The 12852-nt window shown below is 41.9% G+C and overlaps 1 protein-coding gene across 2 annotated transcripts; it reads left to right on the forward strand.

Annotated features, from left to right (window-relative positions):
- Positions 1-2659: 2659 nt before the first annotated feature.
- On the forward strand, positions 2660-11661 carry seh1l (SEH1-like (S. cerevisiae)). Of its 2 annotated transcripts, none has more exons than XM_085802943.1 (9): positions 2660-2844; positions 3596-3646; positions 3744-3890; positions 4628-4839; positions 5927-6025; positions 6164-6304; positions 6437-6591; positions 9467-9620; positions 10911-11661. In XM_085802943.1, exons 1-9 carry the CDS (start codon positions 2734-2736, stop codon positions 10990-10992), a joined length of 1152 nt encoding a protein of 383 aa, XP_085659069.1. In that variant the 5' UTR covers positions 2660-2733; the 3' UTR covers positions 10993-11661. The 2 variants fall into 2 exon arrangements, with proteins under 2 accessions (XP_085659069.1, XP_085659068.1); XM_085802942.1 differs by having other exon boundaries at positions 11400-11661.
- The last annotated feature ends 1191 nt before the right edge of the window (positions 11662-12852 follow it).

Genomic DNA, 12852 nt, shown 5'->3' on the forward strand with positions numbered 1-12852 from the left:
CTAAAGATGAGGGGGGAAGTGACTCATGGCCAGTGGTCAGGAAATCAGGGATTTAAAAGGTTTATTGAGAAACCTGAATTGTTATAGAGGATATAGATTAAGCAATAGCTAATAGATATTGAAATTCCAGTGTATGCTTAAAGGCAGATACAGTAAATAGCCTAGACTTAGGAGAGGATTTGCAACCAGCAGTAGGCTAACTCTTAAAAATGAGTGACAGTGAATAATATGGGAATACAAATGGAACTAAGTAACTTAGTCAAGAAGAGTCTAGATTTAGTGACATGTGTGCACCTCCTGTCAAGATAAGCTCATGTGTAGTCTAGACCTTTTTTTGTTTTTACAGTGACACAACTATTCCTGCAAGCACTTGGCAGCGGTGGCGAGTAAATACTTCCCTTTAACAGGCCGAATCCTTGAGAAGAATGACACTCCCTCGACTCCACCTCGAGAGGAAGAGCAAGAAGGTCCAGCCTCCTTCCACAGTATCCAGGTGAGCTTGTTAATGAATAGATGTGAAAACTACCAGTTTTCCGTGAATTGTGCGTTCTGAGTCATTATGAAATGTGATGTAAAATAATGGAATGGTGGAGCTGAGGGCCGGACACATCCAGATGGAGAGCTCTTTGGATAATGCCATTGGACCGGAAGAAGAAAAAGAAGAAGAAACTTTTCTTTATTGCAGCCACCCAGATTCCCTCAGAGAGCACTGAGGCCACGTGGACTTGGGCTCAGCATCATGCGTTAGTACACTGCCATAATAACACAGTAATTACACAGAAATTGTCTAAAACATGATAAAGTGATAATATGTGTTTTAAGAGATCACACAAATAGCCTACAACCTATGAAACCATGTGTGAATCCTCACTGCAGAGCTTGTCTTTTGGACACTTGAGTAGAAGGATAAACTTAGACCAGGAAACATAATTATATGCTTACATTCTCCTGCAGAACTAATTGCACCGAAGGGTGTGAAATGTGGCACCAGACCAGATTTAATGGTTGAAAATTTTGACTGTGCTAAATTGGGCGTCTAACACTGTGCACCATCACCGTTGCATTTTTCTAGGTCCTTGATCACACAATGGTAGTGGTACAGAGAGGTTAATATGACAGTCAAAAGAACAGTCAAGAGAAAGATATTTACAGTGACCCTGAGAGCTCAATGCACTGCAAATTAAGAAAACACGCATAGACACAAAGGCGCAACAAATTCAAAAACCAGCACCCACACGGCCCTTTAAGGAATAGTTTGGACATTCCTGCTGTACAACATGTGCTGATGCCGGAGTAGGCTATACGTAAGAGAAGGAGAGGAGAGTATTGAAGGCAGCAGTAAAGGATAAAAGCAGTGTTTAATTTAGAAAACCTCCTGAGAGTAGTTGAAGGAAGTCATGGCGCATCTGTTTGAGTTTCTATGTAGGCACAGGATTAATAGGAAGAATTTAAAGGGAAGCGTTTTGATGACTCTGTCAGAAAGTTCTCCGAATCCTTCTTTGGCATGATGGTGAGTAGAAAATTGGTGAATTATCGATTTTGGGTGAAGTATCCCTTTAAGTTATGTTTGTTTTTTTGGAAGGGGTGTCAAATGTGCGGCCCGTGGGCCAAAACCCCCCAGCAGAGGGTCCAATCCGGCCCTCAAGATGAATTAGCCAAGGGTGAAAATGAATAGAAGACAGAAGGGGCATAATATTGTTGAAATTGCACATCTGCTGTAGCAAATATTTCAGACATCTGCATGTAGGCCTACATCACCTGTAGGCTAAGGACGGTGGAGCTTCAACAATTTGTTCAGCTGCGGTTTTTAAGGGCATTATTAAGTTTTTCTGGAGCATGGGCTTAATTGAAGCTTAATTGGAGGCAGAAATGGCATCTAAAAGTTTTTCTGGAGTAAAATTTTTCCAGAGGACCCCCCCCCCCCCCCCCCTTCCATTTTTTGGTCCTAAAGCCATGAAAGAGCAGTTCATTAACTGTAAACATCTTAAAGCTTCAGTTGGTAACAATTATTCAGTCATATTTGCTGGAATTGTCACTATATTCTGATGGTCAGACATTAAATGAGTAATTTAGGACAAAATCCAACTCCTCTGGCTCCACCTACAGCCTGTAATCGTATTTGCCAAAATCCACCGCGCCCGACGATTCTCCACCAGTCAGGTAGAGGGAGCAGGAGGAGCAGCCAATCGCCGCTCCTACACGTCGTGCTATGGATACGGTACATCTTTTTTTTTTTTTTTTTTTCTCTGTGGGTGCGTTCATGGCTACTTTGTGTGTGTCTGTGTGTGTGTGGGGCGCTTGGCAGAGGTTCATAAAGGGACCTGACGGAGTATTGTCTTGAAATTTCCGACCAAGTTGCGGAGTTTACTTTCACTTTCGTCAACTTACCAACTGGAGCTTTAATAATGTAGCCTACTTGTTCTTCTTTACACTAAAACAAAGAGAACATTTTTGAGTTCTTGTTATTTATATGTTATTATGCTATTATTTTACTAGTCCGGCCCAGTTGAGATTGTGCTGTATGTGGCCCCCCCTGAACTAAAACCAGTTTGACGCCCCTGCTCACTCTCGTCCTAAACTCCTGCTCAGTAGGAGGCGGTAAAGCTCCCTGAGGTGGGTAGCAAAAGAAGAGGAAGAAGAAGAACACACTCTGTTGTACACACACACTACAGGACCCGCCAAACACACACTGCTCTCTCACACACACAGTAGACACATGACAGGCCTGTCATCATGTTCGTAGCGCGTAGTATTGCAGCGGATCATAAAGATCTGATCCACGATGTCTCCTATGATTTCCACGGCCGGAGAATGGCCACGTGCTCCAGCGACCAGAGCGTCAAGGTAAAGTCACCTGAAGCCCCGACATCGGTCTGATAATGTTAGCATTAGCTGTGACTGCTAGCTCCTTCACTTTTTTTTTTTTTAAAACACCACTTTAATGTGAAAAAACCTTCAACTCTCTGTTGTATTCACTGACTCCCGCGTTAGACCGGTTCCTGACACATGTAACATGGGTTTTATGATGCACGTCGTGCTTTTATAAATACAGCTGTATTTGCATGAGTGTAGCTTGTTTGCTATAGCTGCTGTTCCTATAGCACATGACCTAAGGGAGTGGTACAGCAGCAGTTTTAATGTAAACACTACAGCACACAACAACTACACATAAACATAACTAACTCCTGCATGTGGGGAATACCTTATCTATTTAGTAGCAAACCATTGTGAGATCTAAAAGTAGAGACTTCATCACATTCAGGAATGCCACTGTAGGTTACTAGCCATAAGATGTTGCAAAGTGAATTTGCAGTTTTGTTCACAAAAACATCAGATATATTACAGAACTATGTTTGGAAATGTGTAAACATAACTGAACTATGTAGGTACTGATAAGCTATGAGTAGGCCTATTTCTTGAGGACTTTTTGGGGCAGGTCCAGATCTGATGACACACCTGGATCCCTACTTAGCACATTGTTCCTCTAATTATATCACAGGAAGAGTAGCTGTTGCATTAGTAACAGCTAATGGGGATCCAAATAAACAGTATAGAAAAATATAAAAGCTATAACATATTATGTTATTCTCCTCAGGTTTGGGACAAGTCTGAAAATGGAGAGTGGGTCTGCACGGCCAGCTGGAAGGTACAGTGAACTACCCACTGCTGCAGTCTGATGCTTGAGCTTGTTATGAAGACCATTGATTTGACAGGAGCTCCTTCTCTTCTTTGGTTTTCTGCAGACACACAGCGGGTCTGTGTGGAGAGTGACCTGGGCTCACCCAGAGTTCGGGCAGGTTCTGGCTTCCTGCTCCTTCGACAGGACAGCTGCCGTCTGGGAAGAGATCGTTGGGGAGTCGAACGACAAACAGAGAGGACTGAGCCACTGGGTGAGTAACAGCTGTATCACTTTTCTACACCAGCAGGACAGACACAAGAGGACATCTCAGATAAGCTGGGGTTAGGGTCAGCGTAGTCACGTGGTGAATGTGCAATGTGCAGAGCGTTTTGGAGTTGTTGGATTGTATATTTGATGATTTTGATGAGGGAAACCAAGAAATCCCATGAGCCTCTGTAGCGTAGCTCTTAGCAGCTCACGGCTCTGCTCCACCGTTCTAAAAATAGCTTGCACCGACAATTAAAGGTAATGAACCTACTGTTATGACTATAGGGATTATGGAAATGGGCCAATCTGCCAAAATGTTGAACTATCCCTTTAATACGTTATTTTCTTTACACAAACAGGTGACAATAATTCATTTTGCTTTCATAAATGATTTGTCAGTTCATAATTGTTTGTTTATACAGTGTTAATATAGTTAAAATGATTCTATGTGAGTTCAAAGCAGTTGAGAAAGAGAAGCACTACATTCATCTTCACCAACAGGGTGGCGTGTGTCGTTGTCAAGGTTTTTGTTGCTATCGTAGTTCCTGTTTTTACTTAGAGACAGAGAAGAGAGAGTGACATGTAGTGCAGCAGTTTGTGAATGTAGGCTAGATTCAACTTCAACAGGAACTTATACAATAAAAGGACGAGACGTGAGACCGAGTCCGAGAGTCTGCCTGTTTCTGACCACTGCAACATTTTTGTTTCAACGCAAGATCTGATCCAAGTGTTTCATTTCAGATAAAGAGAACCACATTAGTGGACAGCAGAACATCCGTGACTGATGTGAAGTTTGCCCCCAAACACATGGGCCTGATGTTGACCACCTGCTCTGCGGATGGAGTGGTGAGGATTTACGAGGCTCCGGATGTGATGAACCTGAGTCAGTGGTCGCTGCAGCACGAGATCTCCTGCAAGCTCAGCTGCAGCTGCATCTCATGGAACCCGTCCAGGTCAGACCACATGTTTACTACTGTATGTCTGACAGTATGTGTTATATTGTATGTATTGTTAGTTTTAGAAAGTAGCATTGACATTTCTTAAGGATTTAAATTGAGAGACAAAAAAGTACTTCTATTTTAGTAGAAACAGCAGTTCCACTCTTAAACGGGATTTACAGTCCCAATCATATTACCTGTACCTCATCTACTTGGACATGTGCAACCAGTAAATTTGCAGTTGTTTTTTTTTTAACACTGCTGAAACGTGGAAGAGTGACTCAAAGAACTTGGTATCTGTCATTACAGGTGTCAGGCCAATGTGTGTGAGGATCATACATGAAAAGGAATTGTGAATATTTGCTTTGCAAGTTGATTAACTTTGTGCTCCCTACATTTTCTGCTTGTGCTCCTAAAAGTTTAAGTTAAGGGCCAGTGCACTGTGCTCCTAGTAAAAAAAAGTTAGTCTGGATCCCTGTTTACAAAGGTCAAGTCGATATTTGACTTATTTCTCATTAATGTAGAAGCTTGCTATTATTTGTAGTATTAAACTGATATCATAGAATTAGTCACGTTTATGATGCATATTAGAAATGCTTGCAACACGCACGCACACACTGACCTGCTGACTGTAATGAAGCTGTTTGTTGTGTGTAGGAGCTGTGCAGTGATTTAAGATTAAGTCTGACAGACAGAACATGTCATTACGTTTATTTAGTTCAGTTTCTTAACATTCTGCTCTTCATGGTTGTAGATTGAACTTTTGAGAGATTAGTTGTTTCATATAATGAAGATATTTTGACTGACCCGCCACAGAATGAAAAAGCACTGGTGTAAATGATAGAATGATTGTTACTGAAGTCCTATAAATGTTTTATGGTACCTTGTTAAGTTGTATTGTGCTAACTGACTCACTGTCACACTGTGCTGATTTCTTGGGAGACAGTGATGACTCAAAGTGTCTGCTGTGAAAAAGGCCTCTGTGTTTGGTCTGAAATCTCATAGTTTTCATCTTCTAGAAATCTCCCACTCACCAAGTTTCCGTTGCCCTCCTGTAACCTGGTCTGTGCCTTTTCAGTGTAAGACATTTGTCTCTCCACAGCTCTCGTGCCCACCCGCCCATGTTTGCAGTGGGGAGTGACGACAACAACGTAACGTATGGAGGCAAAGTTCAGATTTATGAGTACAATGAAAACACGAGGTAGGTGTTCCTGTGGTGCTGCGTATGCCACATAGAGATACAGCAACACAACAAGACATGGCGCTTAAACTAAAACTTTTTTTTTGTAAGTTTATCATGTTAATTGTTGAATTTTCTCCTTTGCCTACGTTAAAAAAGGAAATATGCTAAAGCAGAGACGCTGATGACCGTCACTGATGCAGTCCATGACATCGCATTTGCTCCAAACCTGGGGAGATCTTTCCACGTCCTGGCCATCGCAACGAAAGACGTCCGAATCTTTAAACTTGTTCCCATGAGGTGAGCGATAAAGATTTGTACTGGTTTCCTTTGTTAAAGAGTTGTTAAAAGAGGACTCATTTGTATTTTACATTTCAGTAAATGTATGTATAGAATCAAAAATGATGAATGAAATCTGATTTTCTGTGTCAGGAAGGAGAGCACTTCTACAGGACCAACCAAGTTTGAGGTGCAGATCATGGCTCAGTTCGACAACCATAACTCCCAGGTGTGGCGCGTGAGCTGGAACATCACCAGCACTCTGCTGGCCTCCTCCGGGGACGACGGCTGTGTGCGCCTCTGGAAAGGTGGGAGCACTTGTTAGCTGCAGACAGTTGATAACTTTGTACTTATCCTTCCTATGTGTTACTGCACTGGGCTGTGACTGGAGGATGTTGACCAAAATCTATCACTTCACTTCACCAATTGACAGTTGATATAAAAAGTTATACATAATATTAAAAAAAAAAATTATGTATGAAATAGTGTTTGAATCCTCACTGCAGAGTAATTATAAAGTAAACAGATGTCTCCTAAATGCCTCACATGCAGACGATATTGCATTGGTTGGCTTTTACCAGCTTAATTAAAGCACATGTGGGAGACATTCATTAATAATGTAATAATAGACACTTAGTGAGGATACTATTCTCATTGTAATTACTGTACCCAGCCATCTGTCTGTGTTGTGTCTGGGTTTGATTAATAGTGCAGATTAACTGAAGCGTTCCCTCTTCTGCTTTTCCAACAAGTAGAAAATGAGTTTTGCAGTTTATACATGTGTATATGTACACACATGCATTTGCACTACATGGAATTTAAATTTTTAAAGCCCCTGTACAGACTTTTCATTTAGTGTTGTTTTGGCGGCCCCTGTGGACGAAAGCGGCAGAATGAAGACTGCATTTCCCACTGTCATGAAGACGTTTGTCTGGCCGGCGCGTGTAGATTTGTTTTGGACGTCGGAAAGAAGATGGGATTTGCTTTTTTTTTTTTTTTTAGCAGCGTAATGTATCTATTTGTATCGTTTCGTCAGTGGTCCGACCCGACCGTGCCTTCCAGAGGTATAGAATTAGACTACTTAGAAATAGCGTATCTTCACACACTGATGGGCTCATTTGCTGTTGTAGGTAACAGAGACACATCAGCAGAAACCAGAGACTTTTGCGTATCCAGTTAAAAGCTCCGTACAGGGGCTTTAAGGAGAGCAAAGCTGAACGAGGGGGGTCGACAAAAACATTTTACTATTATGTGCATATGAGTAGGTGGGAAAAAAAAGATTATCTTGTTATATGCAAGTCAAACTGTGGAAACTATGAATAATAATAGAATATGTAAGGATACAAACTGCCGATCCTGTGTGAAATAAATACAGGTTTTGTCACAGTTTTGTGAATACTGAGCAGGTGTTAACAGATGTGTCTCCTGAGTTGCAGTCGTTTGGTTTTTAGAGCAAGAGGAGCAGTGGGGAGAAAGCCATAGTACTGTACATCCCTAGAGGGCGCTAGTGCAGACTGATCCGTTGGTGCTGCTGGTTATGATTTTTCCCAGAGGCTTCACCTGCTGCTTCCTGTCTGTCAGGGAGCTGGTGATCCCCCTGGCAGGTGGAGGCAGCCACAGTCAGCTGGGAGAGTTCGGAGAGGAGGATTTTGGGATATACAGTATGGCCCCTGGGTAGTTGATGGTGTTGCTATGATGTATTGCAATCCACTGACGTGTGTTTGCTGCTCATCAGGGAAACTTCAGAGGCCTCAGATGACACCAGTCTCTCAGATCAGTTGATGAACATAGACCTGAGGGTGAGAGGCTTGTTGTCACTGAGTCTAGGGATGGATGGATGGATGGATGGATGGATGGATGGATGGATGGATGGATGGATGGATGGATGGATGGATGGATGGATGGGTGTTTCTCCTGGGGACAAAGATGTTTGTGGAGAAGGAGGTGACTGACTTCACACACATCCACAGGTCTTTTAAGATCTATGTGAAAGTCAGCTAGAACTCGCTCTGTTTTGATCTCACTATATGGTTAAAGCAGATATCAGTGGAATGTTTTTGTTAATATAAGTCCTAAATAGTCCTATTTTCCGTCAGCAATCACTTACATGAAGTATTTCAGCCTAAACACGAGTCTCTCCGTCACTCTGCTCTGCTGTAACCCGAGGAGAAAATTTTCCTTGTGGGATACAAGTGTTATCCAATGAGGGGAGAGAACGGCATGAAGGGCTGTGTGTGCAGCCAAGGGATGCGCGTGAATGTGGTGACGTAGCACGAGGACCAATTGATGCCTGACAAGGGCGGGGGCTGCTAACTCATGGTGCGTTCAAGGAAACTCGTACTTTGTGTTTTTCCTTCCTGTGAAGTCATACCAGTTCGATCTGGTACGAGTTCACGGGTCGGAAGTTACGAGTGGCCGTTATAGGGAACTTTCACAGACAACAGGACGGTAAAAACACGAGCTACGGGTTACCTGGAACGCTACCAAGTCGTAGTTGTGACTTGAAGCTGTAACTTACGGTTTCAAAAGCCTGCCTTGAACACAGCATTAGCCGAAACGGCCGTGCCGCTGTTATCTGCTTTAAGAAATACAACTTTTTGCAATTTCTTCTTGTTTTTAATAGGTGTTTTGATGAATTACTCTTGTTTTTCCACATGAAGGTTTTATTGTACATTGTAAGAAAAGTTGAAAACTTGACTAATACGCTTCACTTCACTTGATGTCATTTTCCCCTCTGCTGCTCTGTGCTTGTGTTTACTTGTAGCACTTCTGTTTTAATCTGTTTACATACATACTGTTATGATTTATCCCTAGAACATAAATCATTATATTCTAAGGATGAAGGTTGAAATCCCCATTGCTGGTCTCATACGTCCTATAGAAAGCTGCTGCTGCTCCTCAAATTAAATCTCTGGGAAGCGTTCACTGGTTTGTGCAGAAAGCTTGTGGAGTGATTTGTCAAAAGTTAAACAATTCCTCCCCAGTGACTCATGTACGGTAATCCTGAAGTGGAAACTGAACAAATACACATAAACAAAGTAAGTAGCAAAGACAAAAGAAGCGGAGAGCAACACCGAGGTTGCTATTCACCTTCCCGTCTGTGTGTGTGTGCATTTATTTCTGTAAAGTGAAGTCAGCAGTCTGATCTCCGACCCCCCCCTCCTCCTCTGTGTGTCTCTGCAGCCAACTACATGGACAACTGGAAGTGCACCGGCATCCTGAAGGGAGACGGCAGCCCGCTCACCAGCTCGTCCGGTCAGCCCACGGCCATGAGCACCGTGGTGGGCTCCTCCGTTCAGACCTCCCAGAATGCACTGAACGGGATGTCTGCAGGAAGGTAGGTGGTGTGGTGCGCCCGACGACGCCACTCACCCAGGCCCGACCCCCCGCCCCCCTCACCCCCCAAACCCAGCCCCCCCCCCCCTCCCTGAGCCAGTCAGAACTGACAACTCATAATGCCTCACACTGACTGGGACTGCAGCTGCTCACTGACAAACTCCCGGGTCGACACTGACCCAATGTTGCACTCATGCAAAGAGCTTGGCTTCCAGCAAACGAGTTGTGGGCATCGAGCCTGTGGAGCCCAGTGTGTCATGGTGTGTGTATGTGTGTGTTTTTTTTTTTTTTTTTTTTTGTAGGAATTTCCTCGATTTGTATCGATGCATGTTACAAGAGTGGGTTCATGTTTCCAGTTTGCATTGGCTAACCATTTTCTTGGTATAGAAAGTAAAATAAAGCTGTTTATATAAATTTGATATGCGAGTGTTATTTTGAATGTTAGTTATTTTGGGATATATGATGAAACCATTGTGTAGTTGGGAAACAGCATCTTGTATATATTAAGAAATTTGATTCAGTTCAACTTTTTAAATGAAGGTCAGTGAATTTTTTTTTTAGAATTTTTCTCATAATTTTATTATATTCATTCTGAATGTATTGCCAAACTCTTTGCTGAGCAGGACGGCTTGAATTAATCTCATTAACTACCTATAATAACATTAGAAAATGGTATAAACACATAGTGTGGGCATAAATACAGCCATTGACATGGATAAAGTGTGTTTTGTGAAAGAAGAAGATAACACATTCTTCCTTTAATAGATAACATGTAGAATTTAAGTAATAAAATGCGCGATTTCTCAGGGCTTTTGTTGATGCAGCCTTTCTTGATCAGGTGCAACCAATAGTTAATGGTGTTAGCAAACTGTAGTTGGAAACGTCTGTGTGAAGAGCATCATTCGAGGAGTTACAAAGGCTTTCTTTGCTATTATAGATTAGAAAATATGATATTTTAATATCATACTTGGGTATTAAAAGTTCACTTTGTATGTGGCTGTATTTATGTTAAATATAATAACCTCTGGCTTAACAAAACCCCTTTATTTACTGTTTTTGATTTACCTCTGTAATCACTGCTAACCTGAGTAACATCAGATCAGTCCACTGTGTTAACTTATCTGTTACTGAATTATAATCAACCTGGCAACCACATCAGATTCTGTTCTTGCAGTTGGTGAAATGACTTTGCATAAATGTGTTTCTTGCGCTCCATCTTGTGGTTGACACAACTGTGTGTGACATGCGGTTTGTTGAAGTAATGTGATATTGTACTGCTTGTTGCATGCAGGATTGGCAAGAGAGCTCCATTTGCCCCTCCCCTGCGGCAGCTGACCTCTCCAAAGATATACCAGCATCCTGCACATTACTAATGTCTCTCCTGCATCATCAGCTCCCATTTGCCCCTGTGGTAATGCGTTTGCAAGTGTGTTGTCACCGTCATGTCACCGATGAACACTTTGATTATCTCCCCCTATTGAGGGCTTGATTTTGACACCGGAGCTGCATGGTTGTTGTGTTCACACATTTCACTTTTGTTTTGATCCCAGCATGATGTTGCACTTCACCAGTGAGTCACCCCCCTTTTTTAATAGACACCTTTTAAAGAAATAAACCTTAGAGCACAAATCATCCTTTCCTCTTTAATTTCTCATCTCTACTTCCTTTCATGTGCCCCCCCCTCCCACCCTCTGTACTCCATCGTCATTGTCTTCGCCCTGTCCATGTATCTGTCGTCTTTGTTTCCTTCCTTCCTTCCTTCCTTCCCTGGTTGCTTCAGGTATTTCTTTCCGCCTCTGGATCCTCCCAGAGCAGGGACCAGGTATGGTCACCTGCTGCCTCCCTCCTCCCTCATAGAGCACTGTGATGCTGAGCCCATTCAGCCTCAACAACAGGCTCTTCTTCCACACAGACACTCCTCTAGAGCGCTGCTGCCCTTACCAGAGGCTGAAGGACAGTAGGCTAAATAAACAGGGATGTGACTGGGGCTGGCGATGAGCCATTAAACTACACTCACTTCTAATAAAGACCTTCATTTTTTTCCTTTCTTCTAGTCTTTCCTTTCTGTACAGGAATTGGAAAAGATTTTGTCAATGATTTTGACATTTTGATAACAATTTGAATACCGTAGCCTAATGCTCTGATTACAGTAATGAATGTAACGCTGCAAATATTTAGCTTTGTGTTCTAGTATTTTAAGTAAACATGCATTAAAAATTAATTTGTCTTTATTTCTATGTATTTGGATCACTGACTGGCAATCTCCACCACCAATAACAGCAAAAAGTATATTTGTCTTTATTCATGAATGCTCACAGAGGTTTTAAAAAATGCAAAAATTGGAAGTTGGAATACAAAACAAAATAGATAGAAATGTTACCCTTGGTTATTTCCAATTCACATACTATCTGTCAAAGGTTTGGACACATGTTCTGCTCCTAGCCAGGTGGGAGGGCATGTCGCTGCAGGACGGAAGTTACTGACACATTTTAATGATGGTGAGGTTATTATATTTGGATTGTCAATAGCTGTAGATATGTTTGTTTTAGGAAAATGAAAAAAGCGGAACAACAGACACACAGTGATAATATGATTTTAAATAAAAGGCAGTTCTCATAATATCACTTTAGAATTGGAGGAAAACATTGTGTATCATTTGTTTTGATAGAAAGGATAACATTTCATTTTATGGCTCACATGCCTCTCTGTCTCTGAAAAACTGGAATGCATGGGCCAGCAGCTCTCCCAGCAGGCAGCTGTGTGTTAACCAAGGCGTTCGTGCAGCTGCTTTGCAGAACACATGCCAGGACTACACACAGGTCTGGCATCTTTCCCTAATGTTCCTCTGTATGGGAGAAAAATGTGTTTTGTTTAACCATTATGTGCTATTGAGGACAAATTGACCTGTCTTAAATTTATGCCAAAAGAAAAATGATGTCAACCCAACTGTTTTTCATCATCACTGACTGAAACCGTGTCCCTTTTGGTCATGTTTTGTCGCTCTGTATGTTGAGACTAATGTGTTTTCTAGCCAGTGACTAAAACCAGTTTGATTCTGGTGTTTCAATTGTTGTTCGTCACCTGTTTTTGCTGTACAACTTTTATTACAATAGGATAAAGACAGTTAACAATCAGTTTAAAATAATAAATATCAATGAAAACATGGTTTCATTTTATTTTCCCTTATTAATGCCACCCAGGCCTCTTTTTTCTTTTTAATTGCAAAGTTGCAT

Source organism: Trachurus japonicus, chromosome 16 (genome assembly GCF_045865225.1).
Source record: "Trachurus japonicus isolate A0001 chromosome 16, Traja_1.0".
Classification (NCBI taxonomy): Eukaryota; Metazoa; Chordata; class Actinopteri; order Carangiformes; family Carangidae; genus Trachurus; species Trachurus japonicus.